Consider the following 25,108-nt stretch of genomic DNA (forward strand, 5'->3'; position numbering starts at 1 on the left):
TCCCCCTTGATCTGTTCATTCTCTTTTCTTCACTTACCACATAATTCAGTTTCTCCTGAGCCGGTGGAATCACAATTCTTCGATAAATAATCATCATAATAATGATCATTAGTCGGGCGTCTCTCCTCCCTCTCCATCCGTTGATAGGGTTAATTTTCAAATCAAAAACTCGAATCAACGAATCAACCCGCGTAAACCCTCCCACCACAAATGTCTACATAACTTCTCTAATCAATCAACGTTCAGACAAGATGACTCAATTTTTTGTTGCGCCTTCAAATGATCCTGCAGCAATACCAACTCTCCTCAGTAAAGAAAGAAGTAGCAACTCTCGGCGCGACTCTCGCTCAGCATTATCTGCCTCGCCTGGCCTTGCCTAGCCCTGGTGTAGTGGCATCTACGTTTTTCATTCTCGATGTAGAATGAGAGAAAGGTAGCGTTTACACGGAACACATTGAAAGGGGTATGAACTGCAATGCCGAAAACAAGAAGCGCGACCACAAGGAAAAGAAAACTTTAGTGGTAAATGACGCACGAAAATTAGAATTATCTCTTGTGTCCGTAATTTTTAAATTTTAAGAATGCGTCAGTAAATTTATCCGAATAAATTCCAACAAAAAAATTAACAACTGTGTGGTGCGGGGTGCCTGTGCACTCACCGTAACACTTGCCTGTGTGAACACGGCCTAACAAGCTGGCGGAGCGGAGGAAAGTAGTTCTGTTTCATCTCCTCCTTCGTTTCACTGCAAATTTTGACATTTCTTTCCAGTGGTTGCCGCATTCCCGACTTGATTATTCTCCATCCTCGTTATCTATAAGCTGAGTTAAAATGTCGACCCAAATACTTCCCATTAAATTTCAAGAACATTTACAGGTACGTGATGCTTTAATCCTTCTCTGAGCTTTTCTGTTATCAGAGGTGTTTACTTTCGGCCTGCCACCCGTCAAAAGCCACGGGCCCCTCACATATGCACTGATATCATATCAATTCACTCATATTCCTTACTCTCCCGAAGATTTCAGCCTTAAATTTTTTTCCTATATGATTCAATTATGATAATCGAATCACTCATTGTCCAGACTGCAACTTGCTAACTTCAGTTGAGCCCAAGATGTATGCCCTTTGACAGCCCATTGCAGAGGGTGGATGTTGCTTCAGTTTGGCTTATTTGCCATTGTGGAGCTGCTAAATGCTCATTTTACCATGCCAAAAAACCCACTAGAAACCTTTCAGAGCTCATCAACTGACACCATTTTAATACCAACTGCTTTTCAATAAAATCTTTCTCAGCTTCTAGAGCGCCTGTCGAGAACGGGGTTGCCTCTTTTGCTAACAGTGACACTGATAATGTATTCATCGAAGAGTTACTTTTGAGACCTATTGATATTTCTTCAATTAGTATTTCCTGTTCAACATTCCCTCTAAGCCACTTACCTTGGACTACTAACTTTACTTACCTCATTCCTGATAAGGTTGCCTCTGCACAGCCGTTAATGCTACCTGCCGATATCTTATTCGCATTGTTGTATCTGCCTTATCAATTAAATGATGGAGTTTCCTCATTCCTTTTGTCAAGTGAATTGTCTGCACAAATTTTTATCAAGAGTACCGGTACCTTGGACACCTATTTTTTTCTCTACCCCTTTATCTTGGCCCATGGCCTATCATGCTTTTCTCCACTGAGGTTAGAATGTTACGCCCCTTTTCCTCAATTCTGTCCCTACTTGATGCTTCTTTGATTACACCTTTTTTGAATTCATCCTAATTAAACTTCTACTCAAATGCTTACTCTGTAATTTTTCTCTGCGATGAGCACTCTCAATGGATGATAGCTTGTCTATGAGTCATGCTATGTTTAGCTTATGTAATTTAAATTAATGCTGCCAAAGAATCTGGGCATTCGGGCATTGGTTCATTTTTGCAATGAGCAGTCCAGCACTCATCACCCATTTGTATTTGGTATTGACCATTGTGAGCATCTGATGAATATTTAAAGAGCTGACATACTTTTGACCGTGGATTCTCTTGTGTAGAGATCTGTTGCACCGCTTCTTCCCAGATTCGTCTCAAGTTCAAGTACCCTTGACACCTGCTGTTTGAAGCCCAATGGTTCCTTCTTGGCTACACTTCTTTCCTTAAAAAGTGCACGATCAATTTAATGATTACGAAGGCTTAAGTATGTCGAATGTACCGAAAGAGCTAATTTATTTTCAACACACAAAACCACCATTGGTCGACATCTCTTATTACTCCCAAGTTTAGCAATTCCCTTGATTTGATCTTTTCTTCATCATTTCAGACTTACTGAAATCATTCGTTAAGACAGTATCATAATTTTTTTTCTTCACAATATCTAATTTAATTGTTCCATGCTTGAAGTAATATGAAGTGCATTGGAAACCAGTGCATTCATTAGACAAAGTGAAACAAGTATATTTATCAGTTGTCAAATTTGAGGTTCGAGAGGAGGATGCCGTTTAGAGTATAAAGATTTAAGGGTACAAAGTACAAAGGTTCTCTAATCATCTTTTATAGACGAGCATTTTTTTGGCAAGTCAACTTTTTTAGTTTTTTCTTTTTTCCCTTATTTTTGTTTTTTTTTTTTTTTTGTTTGTTTGTTTGTTTGGAGGGAAAGATTTTAGAACATGCAAAATGTGGGTGTGAAGCCTCTTAAAACATCTTTGCTTTTTTTGCCTCATTTATTCATGTTTGGTCGTAAACCACGACTTAATCCACCATGGCCTTTTTAGTCAACAGAGCTCAGGTGTTCTGAAAAAAGAGACATTTGAAGAAAAAAACTTAGCCATGAATACTGGAAAGATCCATTTTTTTCAATGACAAAGGATCCTCACAGCTTCAGTATTTTCAGCTTTTGTTTATTCATTTAAGTAATTTTCCATTTTTTTTATAAACCAGGGCAATATTGGCCGAAGTGGCCCTAGCTCCTCAGTTAGTCAGTTACTAGGCAAGCGAAAACCAAACCATTGGGTAGACTACAAGCAACCATGAATCTCACCAAAAAAAAACCGAAAACCTGCCTTAGGCTATTCCCAACCTTGTGTGAGCCCTTTATCCCTCAATAAAATTTATAATCAATTTTCAACCAACTCTCATACCTTGCATACAGAAACAAAGTTTTTTACCATATACCTAAGTCAATTTTTCAAATTGACCTCGTTGCATTACAAGTATTATTTTTCATATTAATACTAGGAATTCAATCTTATTTTGCTTCTCTGGCCTGGGTCTTGTTTTCATGTCATTTTAATTTAAATATGATGTAAGCAGCTGAGAATACTTTTTTTCTAATTTTTCTCCCCTTCCCCCCCCCCTTTCCTTACCTCTTTCAACTTTTTCTTCCATTGTGAATTCTTCTATTCTCTAGATTTGATAGAATCAGAAAATGGTGCTCATTTTAAACAAAATGGGCAAAAAAGTTGAATAAGCAGTGAGGAAAGTAGTAGGGAAAGTCTGTTGGAACTGTAAAAACCTTGGTTGTACTCGCTTGTAAAATGTCAATAAGTATACCTATAGTTGTAAAGCAAGGGACTTCAAAGCAAGTGAGTGTTTTGTGATGAAGTTCGACCAAATCTTTCCCAAGTAGCCTCTGATGTCTAAAAAGAAAAATCAAATATCTGTTTGTTTCTACCACATCAAAAGATATGTTTATGCATTTATTTTTGCCTCTCTGTTCTGAGTCCCAGGGTCCATTTTTCTGTTGTTTTTTCATCTTTTTTCATTAAAACTGTCTCTTTTATTGCAGCTCACAAATGTCGGTATTAATCAAGCTAGTGTCAGTTTTAACACCCTTACAATGGAGTCGGACAAGTTTATTTGTGTTCGAGAAAAAGCTGGAGAACAAGCACAAGTCGTAATCATTGATCTTGCAGATCCCACCAATCCGATCAGACGGCCCATCTCAGCGGATTCAGCCATCATGAATCCTGCTAGCAAAGTTATCGCACTCAAAGGCAAAGCAGGATCTGAAGGAACGGCTGCAGGTGTGTGCTGTTATTATACTAAGATCCACTTAGAAGTATTGTGCACCCTGTTATTAATTACCTCTCAAAAGCCTCTCATGAAGAAATTAATCTTGCGTACTTAATCACCTACTTGGGTACAAGTAGTTCTCATTTTTTCTTTTTTCCTTCTTTATAGTCCATGCCACATAAGTTTACTCTCTTTTAGACTGGGATAGATGATCGTCTGATGTCATTTTAGCATGAAACGTAAATGCAAGAATCAATATGGCAGACCCTCTATCGCAGTCTAAAAGAGCGCAAATTTATTTGGTGTGGACTCAACCAACAAAATTATATCTCTGAAGATCTAATCAGTCTCTTGCAGGCTTGTGAGTTATACTTGCATTAATAGTTGCTGGGAATCATCACAGATGAAAATCTGTTAAAATTAAAAATCATTTTATAGTAAACAATACTCACGGCAAAGTATTGTTATTTTACCAGCAATGACGATTGACGCTCATCAGACCTTTCTTAAGACCCTCTGCTAACATTAAACTGCATGACTGATGTAAGGAGAAATCTTAATGATTCCAATTGAATATCGTAGTCATGAAATGATCTTCAGAATTTTCTGTCATGATCAGTTAATTACAAAATGTGTGTGCTTTAGTTTTTATACGCCTTTAGCAGACCTCTTTGTGACATTTATAAACCATACGGAGCTATGCAACCAGTGCTCCAAACATCAGCCTCTTTCAGGTGGATGGTGGGCAACTTTCAGTTTACAATGAACTTTCCTTCAACTGCATGAATGAAGAAAGTTCCAGGACCTTTGCCCCTCTCCCCCTCAAAAAAAAATTGAGAATTCCTTTTACTCTTAAATTCTAAAAATTATCTAAAACAACCAGTTACTTATCTCAATGATTTTAAGATTTTGACTAACCCTGTTAGCCCGTGTATTTTCTTCATCTACTTTTTAATTTAAGTTTGTTTAATCCTCCTTTTTACATTTCCAGCTCAAAAAACACTTCAGATTTTCAACATAGAGATGAAAAGCAAAATGAAGGCTCATACAATGACGGATGATGTAGTGTTTTGGAAGTGGATCTCTCCCAATACTTTAGCTCTTGTAACTGAAACATCGGTTTTTCACTGGAGCATGGAAGGTATTCTAGCTTCATATTGTGTTTTTTGCTCTGGGCGGAAATGGAAGTAGTTCTGCGGTTCTCTTGAGCTCAGTATCTCTCTCTCTCTATCTTCTGCGTGTTAATGTGTTACCCTTTATAATTACCTCAGGTAGAGAAAAAATCGAACCTACATCCCTCCACCAACCTCCTCAGTGTAGTCAAGGCATTATAGTGGCTGTGGAAAGACATGGGGAAAAACAGTGCCTTACATTTTTTATTGCTCCTTTTATAAGAAGCGCTAAACCGTGTTTTACAAAGTAGATTTTCATACCATTAGAAGACCTAAAAGTGTACAATGAATTCTCTTTTATAGATAAGTGTGTACTAATTTCCAGCCTCATGTAATCAATATTCCTCTGAAGAACACCTTTTAAGTATCAATCTTTTTTGCTGTATGTGGCTTTCAACTATGACATAAATGAAAAAATCTTCAACTAGAGAACAGAAAAAGGCAATAAGAAAATATAAATTAAATGGTAACCACTTTAAATTTTGAGCAAGGCAAAAATTTACTCATGTTTTGGTAGAGGAGTCAAATTCTCAAAGGTGATTATGAATTCCAAATTTTAGTTTCCCTGAATTCATCCCATAATTCTTTTTTTTTCCACCCAGGTGATTCAACTCCAGTGAAAATGTTCGATCGACATTCCACCCTGAATGGCTGTCAAATAATTAATTACAGAACTGATCACAAACAAAACTGGCTTCTGCTCATAGGAATATCTGCCCAGGTATACTGTCTTTATTTTTAGTTGTTAGGTCTCCCATTTTTCAGTCATCACTCCTTTATAACATTGATACTTCTATGTAGACTTCACTTGTACTTTTTTGTATGTAGATAAAAATGAGTGACCCAGCAAGTGGATGAGACTCTCACTAGTTAATATGTCAACATTCTGGGTCTGTTTGGGTTGTTTTGCCTTAAGCTCTTCAGGTATGATCAGCTAATTTCCTCCAATAATCTTATCTGCATTTATCAAGCAGATTTCAAGCATTTCAAATGATTAATCCTGGGATCTTGGGAGATGAATGATCCTGATCAAAACAGCCGAAGGTATGATACAAAAAGTCTCTTTGGCTACCAGAATATTGTAGATTGCATCTAAAAATTAAGCTTTCCAACCGAAGTGGCCCTACAAATTTTAAGGGAAAGGCTAAACACTGGTACTTTCTGTCCCTTCCGTCCTAAAACTGATAAATAGAATGAATTTCGTTCAACTCAGGATTCTGTCTTTTTTCCTCTCATTTTGTTCATGCTTTATCTATGAATTCTCAAAAAATTCACCTGTCTTTACAGCAAAATAGAGGAGTTGTTGGGGCTATGCAGTTATACTCGGTGGAAAGGAAATGTTCACAGCCAATTGAAGGGCATGCTGCCTCTTTTGCCCAATTCAAAATGGAAGGTAATCCGGAACTGTCAACCTTGTTCTGTTTTGCAGTTCGTTCAACTCAAGGAGGCAAGGTAAGATCAGCTTTTCATTTCACAATTACAAATATTCTTGGTTTCTTTTACGAAGCTTTGTCTCAAAGCTTTGCTCTCTCAGGAACTCTTTCATTCAAGAGCAAAAGTAATTCTATCGATGCTATTATTGGTGACACCACTGTAGGAATTTTCCACTTCATAGAATTCGATTGAAACAATAATGATGAGGTAACCTCTTTGAATGTAACCAATAAGAATATGATGTAATACCGATAGATCTCACAACTCTTGTTCTGCTAGTTGCTGGGTGCCTGTAAAATGTGGAGTCAAAACAGATATATTTCTTCCCAGAGTTTTTTTATCTTTTTTTCTTGTGGCAGCAATAGATAAAATTTCCAAGCGGTGTGTGCAATTCAAACTGATCCTGTGAATATGACAATTTATATTGACATGAATTTGATAGCATTTAAGATGAGTCAAAACAGGAAGTATACAAGCATCGAGATGTCAAACAATGTTGTTAATGTGCTGGTATCATTTTAAATTTTCGCCAAAGAAAGATCAATTCCTGAAGACACAGCTCAGCTGTTTCTTTCCGAAGAATCTATTTTGTGAACTCTGAAATAAAGCTGAAAGTATGCAAACGCAAAATATTGCATCCAATTAATTGAATCAAAAAGTTCATTTGTGCATTTTGTTTACTTTCAGTTTTATCCTAGAGTTTTAAGAATTAGATTCCTTTGAAGAGATTCCTTTGATTTAGATTCAAAAGGAACACCTGGAATATGCCTCTAGACTTAATTGATCCGTTTTTTGATAAAATTTTAAGCCGAACTAGTATACCAGCAAAATTTATTTGATATCTCAATGCTTTATACTCCTACTATAATTCATCTTCTAAACATTGAGCCATTGATGCGCTTGTATGACAAATTCTACTCTATCTCCAGGCTGAACATGTTTCAACTTGGACAGAGCTTAGTTTTAAATTCTGCTAACTTTAGATTTTTAGGGCATACTTTTTGTAACTATCATGGAGCAGGAATGTAGATTATCATCAAATTTTATTCACAACAATTGTACTCTTCATTCGCTAGGAAAGATTGGTACTTCATCCCATCTGTAATCAAAACTTGCAAATATTTCAACCTTTATCGCAATTTCAAGCTTTTGAAGGAAAGACATTTTATGAGTATATTTCGTTGGGCTATTATAATGAATTTCCATTTTTTTTTTTACTTGTTGAATAAAAAGTGCAATTTCTTCATTGTTCAATGGGATGCTAAATGTAAATTTGTCTTTGTTTCAATCTGATTGCAGCTGCACATAATAGAAGTAGGACAGACCCCTAATGGAAATAAACCGTACAAGAAAAAAGCAGTGGATGTTTTTTTCCCTCCAGAAGCTCAAAGTGATTTTCCTGTCGCAATGCAGGTGAGCTACTTCAGTAATTATTTCTGCAACAAGTGGCACATTTTGAATCACTTGTTGCTTCAGAAAATTCTACAGCACTAATTGCGCTTCATTTTGTGTGTCTTACTCTTATTTGCCTCAAACTCAATCCGATTCATTTTTCATCTTAACTTTCGGCGTGGCGGCGGAAGCCTGAGAAAAGGTAACAAGAACTAAAAGATTTGAGAAAGGGACATAGACTAAGAGCAAAACTGCATAGTGTGGGAGGGGTAAGGGTTACGTACAATTGTGTCTCCACTCAACTTAGGCAATGCTTGGCTCTTTATCTTGATGCCAACAGCACATTGTTGGTCTCACGTGCCATGATGTGTATGCGAAAAGCTAATTTGGCTTCTAAGAAATTGTAGGTCACTCCTTAAAATAGGCTTTCCGGCCAAGGTGGCCTCTGAACTTTCAGGAGGAAGGCAGATCACTGCCTTTTTTAACCATTTCTATTGATTAATCACTAAAAGACGGATTTTTAATTTATGATCTATTAAAAGTATGACAATAGTAAACAGTTAATGTGGATATTAATAAAGAGGGCAAAGGAATTGAAATCATGGCCAAGGAAAGAAAAAAAAGGGCTTATCGTGGTTCAGAGAGTGTGCGTGTAAAATCTTTTTATGATTTACGTCCAGTGACTTCGCAATGAAGATTTTTTTCCTGGTTGGTTTTGACACCACCTTTATGTTCATTTGCTCATTTTTTCTCACAGGTCAGCGCAAAATATGACGTTATCTACTTGATCACCAAATATGGCTACATTCATTTGTATGATATTGAAACAGCTACATGCATCTACATGAACCGAATATCTGGTGATACTATTTTTGTAACAGCACCGCATGAAGCATCTGGAGGCATCATTGGAGTCAATCGCAAAGGACAGGTAATTTCCACTCTTTAGCCTTCTTTTGTTTTCGCTAGACTTGTGAGATTGTAATTACATAGAAAACCTCAAAAACATTTAAGAAAAACTTGTACTGCCCACAAAGAACATCCTCTAGAGCCTGTCAAATTTATTAAAATCGTGGGAAAAAGCTGGGAATTTCTGAACCATTTTTTAAAATTAATCTAATGTCAACCTAGTGCTAACCGGGCTGATGAAACTTTTGAACTTTTACATAAGCATAGTAGCAAAATTTTTCTTTAAGCTCTTTTTCGACATCAGAATTGTGTAAATGTAGGGCTTCTCCAGCTATCTGCTAATAATTTTTTTAACTGTTTCTTGTATGTATGAGCTGTCTATGATATTGTCATTATCTCTCGGACGTCATATACATGAAGATATGTGTGTTTAAATCATGTTCAATGGTAGCTAGACCCAACTTTTGTCCAAGTCAGATGGCAAATTCAGTGAAGAATGATATCAGTCAGGAGGAAAATCTTGCAAATTTCACGAATTTTGGTTCAATAATGTGTTTTTACCCCACCTTCCTTACCCATCTAAAATAATCCAATGGTCGCACTCTTCCTTACACACACTGTTTCAAATGATTTCACTCGGCATTACCCTTCTAAGTTGTGCTTTCAATTGTGTGGTGGCTGGCAGTCTACTGACTGCTGAATCCTTCATCTTTTTGTTCTCATTCTAGTAGTGCTTCAGATTGGACTGGTCCATATTCTGTTTCTTCCAAATATAAGTTAAATTGAGTTGAAGTGACCCTTCATGCAGGGGCTTAATATTTTATTTCAATTAATACATTAAAAAATTCCTTCTCTTCTAGCGTTGTAAGATTTTTTTTGGTTATCCTACAATTAATTTTAATCTTTTACTTACTAACCTACATGTTTCTCCTCGTGACATTAAGCATCTATTTCTTCAGTCCCTTAAATGTTCATGGGGTTTTTTCCTCTAACTGGAAGGGACAACGAGTTCAATGGCTATTTATTTTTCAGGTGCTGTCTGTCAGTGTTGAAGAAGACAATATCATTCCGTACATCAACAACGTCCTCGGAAACCCAGATCTTGCCTTACGAATGGCAGTGAGAAACAACTTAGCCGGTGCAGAAGAATTATTCATCAAAAAGTTCAACGTTCTATTTCACAATGGATCTTACACAGAAGCAGCTAAGGTAAGTTTAAAGTGTTTTTCTGACTAAAATTTAGCAAGACAGCCTTGAGGAAGATAAAATTGTGGCCAGGTAACTAAAGTGTAATGGGCTAATGGGACTTTAGCCACAAGGTCTCGAATTATCAGCTGATCAGAAGTTAGAAACATTGAGAACATTGTATAATCTGAGTATCTCAGAAATAGGGCGATGATGAAACGGCTCTTAAATGTCTACAATTCAGAATATTGGGAAATTGAGTGAACTTAGAAACATTTAATAAATGTCTGAAATTAGATGGACTTCTGAAATGGATATCGCAGGTCCCATTGAAGACATAGCCCAGATTAACCATTAACTTGGAAGTTTCATTCTGTAATCTGGTCAAACTTTTGCCTCTTCCAACAAGTTCAGCACAAATATTGATAGATTCAAATCCGAAGGTCTGTAAAATCATCAAAAACTGTATCAGCATCAACCAAATAATCTCCTAAATTCCAGATAAACACAAGTGGCTGTTAGTGTTTTATTATTCCCTAATACCTACCTTCAAAAAAATAAGAAGAAACAAAATTGAACACAATTGTATACACCTCAAGTGGTTATAAATTCACTGATAGCTAGTGAACTAATCATGAAGTCATCATTGGTATCATTTTTAATGTTCAAGTTACGTTTCAAAGTCTGTTTGACCCCATCGTATAATCATCCCATATCATCCTCATCCTGTAAATTCTCACTGTTTATCCTCTCTTTTGTGGGAGATTTATGGAACTGATGTTGAATGAACTGGTCAACTATGTTTTGACACCCATTCTAAATTTAAAACTAAATTATATTTTGTTTTTTGGTAATTAAGTCTGTTCCGTAGCTTTTTGTTGGTTTGATTCGAACGGTCTTGTGTTTTTTATTCAAATGAGTCGGTTATAATGTTGTTTTCTCATTTAGGTTGCTGCCAGTGCTCCTAAAGGCATCCTTCGGATTCCCCAAATTATTCAAAGGTTTCAACAAGTACCAACGCCCTCAGGCCAAACTTCTCCTTTATTGCAGTATTTTGGAATTCTTCTAGATCAGGTATTAAGAATGTTTCAAAAATATCTGCCCTACTGGTGATACTTGCTTTAATTTAAATTTTTTTTAACTGAATCACCTGACTGTGAATACTGCTTTCAATTTTAGACTTTCAGGAGCAGTCAGCAAGAATTATGAGTAAACGGTTTTAAAAAATTTCCTAATAGATCATAATTGGATTCTAAATAGATTGTATTCAAATTCACCCTCAACAAGAAAATGTCTTTGGTGCTCCTCATAGATGTTTATTTTTGTCATTAAGGGGAATTTTTGCCGTAAATTTTTCATTTCCCACCATCAATAAATGACTGTTTACAACTATCATTAACTTAAATTTTTGAGGAAGTATTTTAGATAGCTGCATGCAATTAAAAATGTGAGATGCACGCAATTAAAAAGGTGAGAATATCAGAATCAGCAGAGCATTTTAGAAGGACATTGACTCGACAGTCAATCAGAAGTACAAGAAAGAAATATATTTTCGGTGAACTTTTTTACTCCATATCAACGTTTTTAGATCAAAATAACTTAAAACATTGGTTTTTTGAGCCCTAACAAATTTTTCCTTTCATGTTGTTTCGCAGGGTAAATTGAACAAACACGAATCCTTGGAGCTGTGCCGTCCAGTTTTGGCTCAAGGTCGGAAGCAGCTGTTAGAAAAATGGCTGAAAGAAGATAAATTAGAATGTTCAGAAGAATTGGGAGATCTTGTCAAACAAGCTGATCCATCTCTAGCCTTATCTGTGTATTTACGTGCAAACATTCCCAGCAAGGTACAATTAAAGTTTATCAAACATTAATTTTCATGAATACTCATAGAAGCAGTAGTGGAACAAGAAAAATCTGTGAAATATTGAGACCAAAAAATGGTTTTTCAACAGTAAAATTTCATATAATTTACAAAATATGACAATGGGTTTTATATCACTCAAATTATTTTTTATTTATTTGTTTTCTTGGAGGCACAAAAAATATTTTTTTGTTGCCACTGGTCTCAGTTTTCATTCATATTTTTTTATCATATTAAAATTTGTCGTTTCTTAGACACAAACGCATAACTGCATTTCAATGCTGCAGAATTTCCATTCACAATTCCTAAGTTCTCTAGAAAACTTCTGAGCATTTCTGATGGTGAAATCCACCGCTTTTTTCTCGGATTAAATTAAAAAATTAGGGGAATTTTGGACGGATATTAGATAGTCATGTTTTTGAAGAAAAGTGAATTGTTGCAGTCAATTTTACAATCCTGAAGTAGAGATACATTCCTACCTTTGGAGAAAGTCGAATTCAGCTACTGCCCAAGTCAAAAAAGCTGCCCAAGATCCTCTCATTTTTCCTTTAAAGACTCCTGAAATATTTTTAAAAGGAAATTTTTCCAAGGCAAAATTGGGAAAAATATTTTGCTTGCTTTAAAGGTAAAATCTTTCAATATAATTAATTTAAACAGAGATGAAAACATTGGAAGGCTTTGTAGTTGGTGGTTACATACATATGTAAAACTCACAATATAATAATGAGCTAATTTATGCTGATAAACTAGGTGATCCAATGTTTTGCTGAAACTGGACAATACCAAAAAATAGTCCTCTATGCCAAAAAAGTTGGTTACACGCCGGACTATGTCTTCCTTATGCGGAATGTTATGAGGACGAATCCGGAACATGCCGTTGCCTTTGCTCAGATGCTGGTACAAGATGATGAGCCACTAGCTGACATCAATCAGGTTTGTCACCACATTGTTTTGTTGAATTGCACAGTATTGGGTCAGAAAATCCCTGAGAAATAAGCGATAGCTGAAACATTCAAATGGTTTTTACAGGGGATACAATTTTTCAGCCTTGTCGAAAGCTGTTAGAGTTTGGATACAGCTCATAGCTACTCTATTCTACTTACAGAAATAACCTTTTCAAAGAAACAGAAGGGGGGAAAAAAATGTATTGAAATTAGTTAAGACTCCAAAACTGAAGTCTCAGCAACGTGTTAGCAAATTGGTATCTATCACCAGGTTAAAAATCCTCATAGGGAGAGTATTGCCACAAGGGGGCCGTCTTTGATTGGTCTCTCCATCTTTGGCTATCATGGGGACTTAAGACATAAATAGCAGGTGTTGCAAGCAGATAAAGATGAAAAATTACGTGTTTCCATGTTGCACCTTGATCTTTGCTCAAATTAATTATTACAAAATCTTTACATAGTTTTAAAGCTAATTGTGTGCCATTGTCAACAAAACTCATCTTCGATATGGTAATGTTGGCAACAAGTGCATTAAGTGATAACCGTCAATAGTTGGCAATTCCCTCCCCCTCCACCTTCATCAAAAAGCCAAAACGTGTTGGGTTTCTTGGTAGGAGTGAAATCAAGAGTTGTAACTCAAAATAATTTTTCTGTATTTTCTCTTTTTAGATTGTAGATGTATTCATGGAACAAAATCAAGTTCAGAATTGCACCGCATTTTTATTGGATGCCTTGAAAAATAACAGACCCTCTGAAGGGCCTCTGCAAACTCGATTACTTGAGATGAATCTGGTCTCAGCTCCTCAGGTGTGTAATGGCATATTATTTTCTCCTCCTTTTTTCTTCAAATCAATAATTACTTTGTATGTCAGTTTTGTTCTTTTCCATGGAAGACAATTAATAGTGATAAACAATCTGACAGGGTGTCTACCAGTCTGTAAAGTCCGGAAAAAGTACGCATTTTTTAAAGTCTGTCCATAAGTACCTTAAAAGTACGTAAATCTCGCGGAAGGTCGTTAATTTTTCGCATTTTGCGCTGCGCGTTCAGTTCGATCGCCTGATAGTTATGCAACCCTCTGTGCATTGTCCGTCAGGCGTAATAGTGCAATGTCAGCCCGTAAGAGTGCGGTTGTTGTAGAGGAGCAAGGCATTTCCCTAGATTTGACGGAAACAGCCGAAAAGGCCATGGGAATAGCCGAAGTAAAGTGCGCGGCAGTGCCAAAATCGAAGAATTGCAATTCATATCGAAAAGGTACTTAAAAAGTACGAAATTTTTCCTCAAGGTGAGGTACTTAAATTTTTCCCTAAGTACCTAAAAAGTACTGAGAAAGAACTTATTTTATTTTTGTGGACCTCAGCAGACACCCTGATCTAATTGACTCAGATCCCAGCTCAATTTGAATCTCAGGTGTGCACAAAATCTGCAAATCAACAGAAATAATCGAATGCTGAAGCACTGTCTTGAAAATCTCATGAAAGATGTTCAAATTTTTTTTTTCTAGACCTCTGAAAAAACAATATTTCACAATATGCTATCCTATACTGTAATTAAAATTGATTGTTTTTTCAGGTGGCCGATGCAATTTTAGGTAATCAAATGTTCACCCACTATGACAGAGCCCACATCGCACAGCTCTGCGAGAAGGCCGGCTTGTTGCAGCGTGCTCTTGAACACTACACAGGTATTCAATTTTTTAACCCTTACTTCTTCTTTTAGGCGAAAGAATAGACTCTATGAAATGCATCACAAACATATACAAAGCTACTGTACAAACCAGGAATTACTTTAAAAAATGGGTGTTCCTAACCAGATTCTAAGGAAGGGAAATGCTCTTAAACTTCAAAAGTCAGATGTTTTCAGTAGGGAAAAAAAAGGAAAATTCTATAAGAGAACCAAAAAAAAGTATTTCTCATTGGCTTGTTGGATGTGATGTTGTGTGTTCTGACTATTCATAGTTTCAACCATCATGGATGTCATGCAAACTTAGAAATAATATAGTTGGTATACAATTTGTACTAAAGTGTCAAGTAAAATCTTGCCAAAATTTGTTTGTCCTGTAATTTTTAAATTTCAATTTATAGTTATAAACATGCTGCAAGCTATTCGAAGTGCAGATATCAAGTCACTAACCATGAAAACTGCATTGTGGTACCACAACACAATTTCAGATGGTGGAATGCTTTTGAACGCTAACAACAGTGGTAAAAATATAAAGTTGGCGTCAGGGTTGCCATAGTCTCGGAATACTGAGAAATGTCCGGGAATTTCAAAAAGTCAGGAAAAACCTTGAAATGTCAGAGACTAATTATTAAGTCACCTTCATTTGCTTTCTAGAATGGGTCGAACGTTTTGAACAACAAATTATGCCTGAATTCTAGTTCAAATTATATATTTAACCATCCGGCACACCTTCAATCGTCAGGGAATATTACTAAAATGAGTCAGGGGATTTCATTTTCTCAATTCTGTAACAATTTTGCAGTGTCTCTTGATGTCATGAAATTCGAAAGCTTGATATTTTTCTATTCGGAGTGAGGTTGAATTTTTTGAAACTTCAAAAGTTGGTTTCTGAGGTAAAATTCGATGAGATGATAAGCAAACAATCTAACCTCATCATATAAGCATTTTCAAAAACTGATTAAAATTATAAGTAAGCATGTAAAGAGAGGACATTAAACAATGTGTAATGCGGTTAAGCTGACTGCGGTGTCCAATCAATCATGATAACTTCATCATGTTTCTTTTTCCTCCTCTTTTTCTCCATTTATAGATTTTAAATTTTCTAAAATTTTAAAATCCATCGCATCTTCTGATCTTTTCCATCTCTCTTCTATCAGGAAAAAACATCAATCTATAACCTGAAATAATCGTGAATTACATCAAATGGAGATAACATACCTGTATCAAGTTTGAACTTTTGTTTCTCTCACACTGTTAACATCAAACCAGCTGCGCTTGAAAAATTGGGAATTTTTTTTTAATAATTCCATCCATCATTTTATTTTAAATTATCTACAAACCTTTTTCAGATCTTTACGACATCAAACGTGCTGTAGTCCACACTCACTTGCTGAACCCAGAATGGTTGGTGAATTATTTTGGAACCCTATCTGTGGAAGACTCACTGGAATGTTTGAAAGCTATGTTCCCAAATATTAGACAGAATTTGCAAATTTGTGTCCAGGTAAGGTCAAATCAAATTGATGGTCACCGAATTTAATTGTTACCATCTAATGCTGCTTAAAATCACCTTGTAAATTTTTCTGTTTGCAATGTATATCATCGTGAAAATGATGATAGTTGTAGGTTCTAGCCTACTGATAGGTATTTACATTTACAGGAATTATTTTTGTGAATAGTCACCCTGTTGATCTCGATTGTAAATATGTCCCTTCTCTGACATACCCATTAGTGACAATGATATTGTTCATGCTATTGTAATCGATATAAGTATTGGTTTCTGCTCCAATATATCAAAGCTTGCACATGAAGAAATTGCGTTTAAAGCAATTTTGAATACAATGGAAGTATACCAGTTTCTATTGAATTCCCAGGACAGGAAGCGGAAAAAGAGCTGAAAGAGGAAGAAGAAGAAAAGAAAGTAGAGAAAAGAACGGAAGATAAGGAATGAGGAGAAAAGAAGGAGAGGATTAAGAAAATTAGGAAGAGTATAAAAGTGTGGAAGAAAACTATAAAGAAGCAGAGAAAAAAGTAGAAAGATGAACAAACTAAGAAGGGAGAGGAAGAATAAATTAAAAAGAGAGAAGAGTAAGAAGAAAAAGAGGCTCTTAATTGCATCGGAACTTTAATTGCCTACACTTTGTTTTTTAAACAGGCTTAAAATACCAGTTCCCAATTGCAAAATATAGTCCTATTCATGATAGAAATTTCATCAACGTGAGACAAAACCATTGAAGCCATCAACTCATTTTAGTGATATCTAAGTAATCTAGCTCAGTTCTGATTTTTCACAGTTTATACTTTTTGATGCAACTATGCCCTTTATTAAAAATGAGATTTGTTAGGAAGAATACTGTTTTCAATTCTGTCCAATTTCTAAATATTTTCTATATTGATTTTCAGATTGCAACCAAATACCATGAACAACTTACGACCAAAGCATTAATTGAACTTTTTGAATCAAACAAGTGTTACGAGGGTTTATTCTATTTCCTAGGATCAATTGTTAACTTCAGTCAAGACCCAGATGTCCACTTTAAGTACATTCAGGTAATAATTATCGTTCTTGTCAAGAAATGATTTATTCTCCTCTATTCATGTGTCAAATATGTTATAAAATTTCATGAATTAACTCATTACCTCTCAGCTTCTGATATTCATTTATTTTGACATATTTGGTGTCAATAAAAAATTTGGTGAAGTTATACAGTGAAACATTTTAATGGAACTTAGAAGAAAATTGGAGGCTACGAATCTAATCGTTATTATTTTTAATGAGTGTAAAGTATGGAAGAGCTCTTTCAATTAATCTCGTGATCAAATTCCAAAATTTGAAGCAATTGTGTTACAATCAATATTTTTCTGTTTCTTTTTCAGGCTGCATGTAAAACCAGTCAGATCAAAGAAGTTGAAAGAATTTGTCGTGAATCCAACTGTTATAATCCCGAACGTGTCAAGAACTTCTTGAAAGAGGCAAAATTAACAGATCAGCTCCCTCTCATAATTGTATGCGATCGTTTTGACTTCGTCCATGATCTTGTGCTCTATTTGTACAGAAATAATCTCCAGAAATACATTGAAATCTATGTACAGAAAGTGAACCCATCTCGTCTACCTGTTGTCATTGGAGGACTTCTTGATGTTGATTGTTCAGAAGATATAATAAAAAATCTGATATTAGTCGTACGAGGACAGTTCTCAACTGATGAGCTTGTAGAGGAAGTTGAAAAGAGAAACAGGCTGAAGCTGCTGTTGCCGTGGTTAGAATCTCGAGTGCACGAAGGTTGCATTGAGCCTGCCACTCATAACGCCCTTGCCAAAATTTACATTGACAGCAACAACAATCCTGAGCGTTTCCTGAAAGAGAATCAATATTATGACAGTCGAGTCGTCGGAAAATATTGCGAAAAACGTGACCCTCATCTTGCCTGTGTCGCCTACGAAAGAGGTCAGTGTGATTTAGAATTGATCAATGTCTGTAATGAGAATTCTCTCTTCAAATCGCAAGCCAGATATCTGGTCCGTCGACGAGACCCCGAACTCTGGATTGAAGTTTTGAGTGAAAACAACCCTTACAAACGCCAGCTGATCGATCAAGTTGTGCAAACAGCTTTATCTGAAACTCAAGATCCTGAAGACATCTCTGTGACTGTGAAAGCCTTCATGACTGCAGATCTACCCAATGAGCTAATTGAATTGCTTGAAAAAATCGTTTTGGACAACTCTGTGTTCAGTGACCATAGAAATTTGCAAAACTTGTTGATTCTAACTGCAATCAAAGCTGATAGGACTCGAGTCATGGAGTACATTAATCGCTTGGACAATTACGATGCCCCAGACATTGCCAACATAGCTATCAACAATGAATTATACGAAGAAGCCTTCGCCATTTTCAAGAAATTTGATGTAAATACATCAGCAATCCAAGTTTTAATAGACAATGTCAAAAATCTTGACCGTGCTTACGAATTTGCGGAAAGGTGCAATGAACCAGGAGTGTGGAGCCAGCTAGCGAAAGCTCAGTTGCAACAAGGACTTGTCAAAGAGGCAATTGATTCCTTCATAAAAGCTGATGATCCGTCAGCATATGTAGATGTTGTGGAAACAGCTCGAAGAATGGAAAGCTGGGAAGATCTTGTTCGTTACTTGCAGATGGCTCGCAAGAAAGCCAGAGAATCTTACATAGAAAGTGAACTGATCTATGCGTACGCTCGCACTAACAGACTAGCAGACTTGGAGGAGTTTATCTCAGGTCCGAATCATGCTGACATCCAAAAAATTGGAGATAGATGTTTTGACGATGGCATGTACGAACCAGCAAAGCTTCTTTACAACAATGTGTCAAATTTTGCCCGTTTGGCCATTACTTTGGTGCATTTGAAAGAATTCCAAGGTGCAGTGGAAAGTGCTCGCAAAGCCAACAGCACGAGGACATGGAAAGAAGTTTGCTTTGCATGTGTTGACAGTGAAGAATTCAGACTTGCGCAAATGTGTGGTCTTCACATCGTTGTCCACGCTGATGAGCTAGAAGATCTAATAAATTATTACCAGGATAGAGGCTATTTTGAGGAACTGATCAATCTATTAGAAGCTGCTTTAGGCTTAGAACGTGCTCATATGGGTATGTTCACAGAGCTAGCCATCTTGTACTCAAGATACAAGCCACAGAAAATGCGAGAGCATCTTGAACTTTTCTGGTCCCGTGTTAACATTCCAAAAGTTTTGCGTGCTGCAGAACAAGCTCATTTGTGGGCTGAACTTGTCTTTCTGTACGATAAATACGAAGAGTATGATAATGCCGTCATTGCCATGATGAATCACCCAACAGAAGCTTGGCGAGAAGGTCACTTCAAAGACATCATCACCAAAGTTGCCAATATTGAATTATACTATAAAGCCATCCAATTTTATCTGGATTATAAGCCACTCTTGTTAAACGATGTTTTGTTGGTTCTCACGCCCAGAATGGATCACACAAGAGCCGTTAACTTCTTCACTAAAGTTAATCACCTACAGCTGGTTAAACCGTACCTACGATCAGTACAGTCCCTCAATAACAAAGCCATCAACGAAGCACTGAACGATCTCTTGATTGATGAAGAGGACTACCAAGGTCTCCGAATGTCTATCGATGCTTTCGATAACTTCGATACAATTGCACTTGCTCAGAATTTAGAGAAACACGAATTAATCGAATTCAGGAGGATTGCTGCTTACCTCTACAAAGGAAACAACCGGTGGAAACAGTCCGTGGAGCTTTGCAAGAAAGATAGACTTTTCAAGGTAATGATCAACATTTGCATTTTACTGGCAGTCAGTAGGATTGCATGTAGATAAAAAAATCTCAAGTGTGAATTGTGAGAATAGAGAAGGCGCATAACCTCATTCTTGGTCAAATCTGATTAAGCTAATTCGCAAGAATCATATATAATAAAAAATAAAAAAAATTTCCTCAAAGTATTCAAACTTTTGAATATGAATCCATTGTCTTTGCATACCCAAAATATGGGTGTCTCCTCAAAGTTAGCGTTAGCCATCAAGTACATTTAAAAGGGCACAGCACTGATCCGATCATTATCATTTAGATTAAAGGGGCCCTGAAATTGCCTCCTCCACATAAGCTGCTTTTCACGGTAGAACGCAACATTGCTGTGTGACATTGTGTATCTATTGAAGTTTGAGGGCTTGAAAACTTCTAATTGTGAGAGAAATGGTGTTGAGGATTAGGCTGTTTCCTTATGTGGAGTACAAATTCTCTGAAAAAAGAGATTATTTTGTTTTCTGTAGTGGTAGAAAAAAAAATAAAGAAAAATCGCTTTATCTCAAGAATGTTGCAAAGCACCTCTTGCTAAACCTCCCCTCCCCCCCCCCCCCCCATTTAGCTATTTTTGACTTGAGTCACTGAAAAACTCTTATCAGCCACGTTTCCTCACATAAATTTTGTTTTGTAAGTTTGTTCACTTAATAAGGGGCAGATCACTATGAAACAGCTTTAATTTTTAAGTTGCATGTACGTTGCTGGCAAGTAGTCGAAGGAGGGGTCATCAGAGAGCGAACTCCGTAGAAGCTGTGCAGTATTTTCAAATACTTGTTTTTTCCAACCTTCACTTGTTTCTGCCCTCATAACTCCCAACCCAAATATTTACCCAGCATGAAATCAAAAGCTAGATGGGCTACAGACAGTCAGGAGTAGCATCAATTTTTCACAAAATCAAAGATTTTTGGATTTTTTTTCATTTTTTGGACTGGCCCAAATGTCACAAAAGCAAGGTCTTCTTTTAGCGCTCTGGCACTTCAAAAGGTAAAATTAGAGTTTACCTCAACCAACTCTCTCATCTAATATATTGCCTGAAAGCTCTTGTCATGCTGAGAACGTCTGTGCAAACCGTACTTAGCTACAATTCTTAATTCTGGAGTATAAAAAATCGCTGATCCTGAAATTTGACCCCCGCCGTGTCCCTCCAAAATTTGTTGAGGACTGATGTATGTATTGTGTATCATTTAATGATTGAAAGTGTTAAGTCTCAAACACATCTACGTGATCTGAGTTTGATGATCTTCAACAACGGTTGCTTCGGGCTGACGGTGCAGTAGGGACTGAGAGAGATGGGGCTCTACCTAAAGGCGCGGGATTACTATGGGTGTGGTACTTAAATTAGTAAAAAAAAGAAGATCAAATCTATTTTGCACCTAGCTGGTTTAATTAGTAACCTTATCTTCTTTCCTTTTCACAGAAATAATTACCAAATGCCTGCAATTACTTTAATTCAATATATTACATGAATTCTAATTTCAAATAGCTCCTCTTCACGGAAGTAAGAATGAAACCTTGGAAATTTGATCTCTATGAAATGAAAGGGCGCTTTTTGTATGCCTTTGTTTAGAAAATAATGAAAATATTTATTTGCGATTAAAAAAAAAAGAAAATATATAATATGTAATATCAAAATATTAATGAATTCGTTTTTTTGAAACAGGATGCAATGGAATATGCTGCAGAATCCAAGAATGCTGATATTGCGGAAGAACTCCTGGCATGGTTTTTGGAGCGAGGATCAAAAGACTGTTTCGGTGCTTGTCTCTTCCAGTGCTATGATCTCTTACATCCTGATGTCATTCTTGAACTTGCCTGGAGGCATAACATCATGGACTTCGCAATGCCTTATTTAATTCAAACTATTAGAGAGTACATCACCAAAGTAAGTCTTTCTCTAATTTTTGGTCGTATATCTCTGGGTTTGCTGACCCTCATGTTACAAAGTAAAGCCGTGATAATCCGAACATGAAAGTCAACTGAAACTGTACATTAAATGTTCTGGCTAAAATTTTTAACTTAGAATTTGGATTTTTTTAATTAGCGGCACGTTTCAACTTTCATAATCCCAATAATTTCCTCTTCAAACAACGATTTTAAAGGAGAAACAAAGAAAACACTGATTGTTGAGAGTCATCAATTTTTTGTGTGGTTTTTTTCCCAGTTTCAATTGCTCTCTTTGTTTTTCATGGTAGATATTTTCAGGATTATAACTTGGAAGTTATACTTATTGCCAAAATTTCTACATTCTTTATACAGGGTTATTCAAAAGTCACGCATCACTAGCCATGAAGGGGGTGGTCATTCGAAATTTTTAGTTGCGTCCTGCCCCTCCTCTCCCTGAGGGAGTCAAAAACTAGAAAGTACCTAAAAAAGTTTTCCCCTCGATATGAGGTAAAACGTCACAAACCGCAAGTCGATATCTTAATTAGAACTCAAGTTATGGCTACTGGTGCGTGACTTTTGAATAACCCTGTATCTACTGGAAAAGGAATCTAAGTGCTGACTTCGAACAAAATCGGATTTTGAAAATCTCAATTTTACAATAAATTCATCTTTAATATTACTGAGGTCGATTCAGAGGTATTTCTGTGAGCAAAAATATTGCTCTTGAACGGAGGAAAGGTTGAAAAGCATTGCTTGTTGAGCGACGCTGTTGCTCTGTTCTCATTTATTTCTCGGCGTCCCTGAATGAGCTCAACAAGTGAAGAAGCCATTTAAACTGCAACTATCTCCAGCTTTGAAGATCCTTGTCAAATTGTTTTTTTTTTTTTTTTTTCCACAGACCCCTAAACCTTGGCAAGGATTGTTTTATGACTAAGCAATTTTCTGTTAATCATTGCAGGTGGACAAATTAGGAGAGGCGGAAGCGAAACGCGCTGAAGAACACTCAGAGCAAGATGTCAAACCTATGATCATTCCAGAGCCACAGCTCATGTTGACTGCAGGGCCAGGCATGATGGCCCCTGGCTATCCTTCCGCTTACACCAACTCCTACGCTCCTCCTCCCGGCATGCCGTATCAGAATTACGGAATGTAATCTCACCGGAGAAAAGTCATTAACGATCCTCTCTACTAATATTAAAGATGTTAATATTTATATCCTGTGTATTATCTCAGTTCCTAGGGTCAAGGAATATGAAAGGTATAGAAAAATCATTAACTAGGAAGTTGAACTTAGGAGTTAATTCAATCAATGAAGAGGCGCTATTTATAAAAACGAAACGTCTGACGTTATTGTTAAGTTTGGCTTCATCTCTTAGGACTCACTATGTTGTCTGTGTGTTTGTTCAATTTTTCTTTTGTGCTGTTGATATTGTAAAACCTCAGAATCTGTATAGTTGTAAGTTATTAAAAATCCCAGTGGATTCTGGATTTCATGGAGCTGTGACTTTCACTACACTCCAGTGTTCTTATACAATAGAACTTTGTAATTTGTTGGCTTTCAGATGTATTCTATTTAATGTATTTTGATCATTAGATGAATGATTCATTGTTATCTTTTATGTATCAATAATATTTACATTGAAATTATCGTCCTCTTTTATATTATCCTATTTAATTGTATTAGAATTGTAATTTCTTTATTTTTACTTCATGTTTATCCCTCCCTTTTTTTTTCTGTTAAGACAATTATTACCTAGAGATTTTAAAATGATCAGTATATAAATATTTATACAATGTTGATATATTTCCTTTTTTTGTTTACATACTATTCATTTTATTTTATTTCCAGCTTTTCTTCATTATCAGACTGTTGTAGGAAATAGTCCCAAAAGAAAATCTGTACAATAAATATGTAGCATAGTTTAAGACTCAACAAGGACTTATTTTTTCTTTCCAATTATAGTTATACTGATTTTTAAAATCTTACGTAGGACAAAGGTGTTCTGAGTCTCAAGCTTACTGTTTTCATCTATTTGTAGGGCTGTGCGAGCACTCGAATTTCGAGTCAAACGGAGTATTGAGTGCTTGACTCGCCTTGGCTTGAGCGAGTACTCAAACTTGGCAGGAATGCTGATAACACAAGTTTTTTTGAGTACTTGGAGCTTTTTGGACCCGGAAACGCCAAAAGAGTTCAATTCTCTAATATTTTCATCATCATAATTTTTTGCCATCATATTTCGATTGAAAAATCATGTGTTAAAACCCAAAATTACTCGAGCTCGACTCGGCTCGAGGATCATTTTTAGAGCTCGAAAAAGCTCCAACTCTGCGCGAAACATTGAAAAAATACTCAAACCCCAAAAACCAGGCTCGCACAGCCCTATTTATTTGAATGGATCACTATACTGAAGAGGGAAGGCTCATAAGTGGGTGCTGCTGATTTCGATGCGGTTTGCAGTGAAGAATAGCTAAACCACAGTTGATTAATGTGTGCATGTTTACTTACTTCCAGTCAGAAGTTGGTCATGGCACCCGTTTTTTTTTATTTCATTTTCCGAAGTACATTGTGAACTAGGCTTTCCAGAATTTTCAATAAATTTTAAACCCTGAACAGTAAATGAAACTCATTCTGAAAATGACAAAAGGACGTATTTCTATCAAACGGAACTAAGCGCCAATTTGAGTTCCTTTTGAGGAATTTAGAATGCCGGATAGCGCGTTCTGTCAAACGGACCTAAGCGCCATGGGAAAGCATTGCGAGTATAGGACGGATGAGCCGGACGCCCGATTCCGCCGCCAATCCAAGCCCCCCCTCTACCTTCCTCACCCTATGGCGCTCAGGTACGTTTGATAGAAATACGTCCAAAAATAGGACCCATTTGAAACAAAACGTTTAGTGGGTTCTGATGACGTAATCAAGGGGCATGGAGGACAAGGCGCGTAAGTGCAGTTTTTGCTACTTTAAGAAGTACGTGTTTTAAGTTTTAAAATTATATGGAACTGGCAGAAAAGAAGTTTTAACCCACTTTTTGCTGCTTTAAAGTTGGATAATAGCACAGAATATACTTTCGAGCTAGTTTTAGTTGAGTTAATGAAAACCTCAATTTTTTTCATAACTGCACTTTAGTGCCTTGTCCTCCACGCCCATCGCCTTGCTGCGTCAACTTCATTGCCAGCTTTTGATTGGTCCGATTTTAATTGGCCTTTTCTCCCCGTAGACACGCTTTTATGAACTTTTTGGTTAATTCACAGTAGTATACTAGAACCCTGTGAAAATTCTTTGCCACTGTCCCTTTCCTGAAATTTATAGAAAGCTTTAGAGACTTCACTTAATGTGC

At 36.4% G+C, this 25,108-nt stretch overlaps 1 protein-coding gene across 1 annotated transcript; it reads left to right on the forward strand.

Moving 5' to 3' along the window:
* Nucleotides 1–688: 688 nt before the first annotated feature.
* Nucleotides 689–23,706, forward strand: Chc (clathrin heavy chain). Its single transcript, XM_019058566.2, has 18 exons — nucleotides 689–874; nucleotides 3,765–4,002; nucleotides 4,983–5,132; nucleotides 5,766–5,884; nucleotides 6,451–6,615; nucleotides 7,897–8,010; nucleotides 8,747–8,920; nucleotides 9,931–10,107; nucleotides 11,032–11,157; nucleotides 11,739–11,927; nucleotides 12,695–12,877; nucleotides 13,558–13,695; nucleotides 14,459–14,570; nucleotides 15,919–16,073; nucleotides 16,973–17,119; nucleotides 17,447–19,852; nucleotides 21,547–21,768; nucleotides 22,729–23,706. Exons 1-18 carry the CDS (start codon nucleotides 830–832, stop codon nucleotides 22,921–22,923), a joined length of 5,055 nt encoding a protein of 1,684 aa, XP_018914111.2. The 5' UTR covers nucleotides 689–829; the 3' UTR covers nucleotides 22,924–23,706.
* Nucleotides 23,707–25,108: the final 1,402 nt, after the last annotated feature.

Source organism: Bemisia tabaci, chromosome 6, assembly GCF_918797505.1.
Source record: "Bemisia tabaci chromosome 6, PGI_BMITA_v3".
Classification (NCBI taxonomy): Eukaryota; Metazoa; Arthropoda; class Insecta; order Hemiptera; family Aleyrodidae; genus Bemisia; species Bemisia tabaci.

Excerpts from the sequence above, each read along its gene's own strand:
- Chc (XM_019058566.2), top strand. The coding sequence starts at position 830 with ATGTCGACCCAAATACTTCCCATTAAATTTCAAGAACATTTACAG. Across the intron at positions 13,696-14,458 it reads ATCTGGTCTCAGCTCCTCAG|GTGGCCGATGCAATTTTAGG; the intron begins GTGTGTAATGGC and ends TTGTTTTTTCAG. Across the intron at positions 16,074-16,972 it reads ATTTGCAAATTTGTGTCCAG|ATTGCAACCAAATACCATGA; the intron begins GTAAGGTCAAAT and ends ATTGATTTTCAG.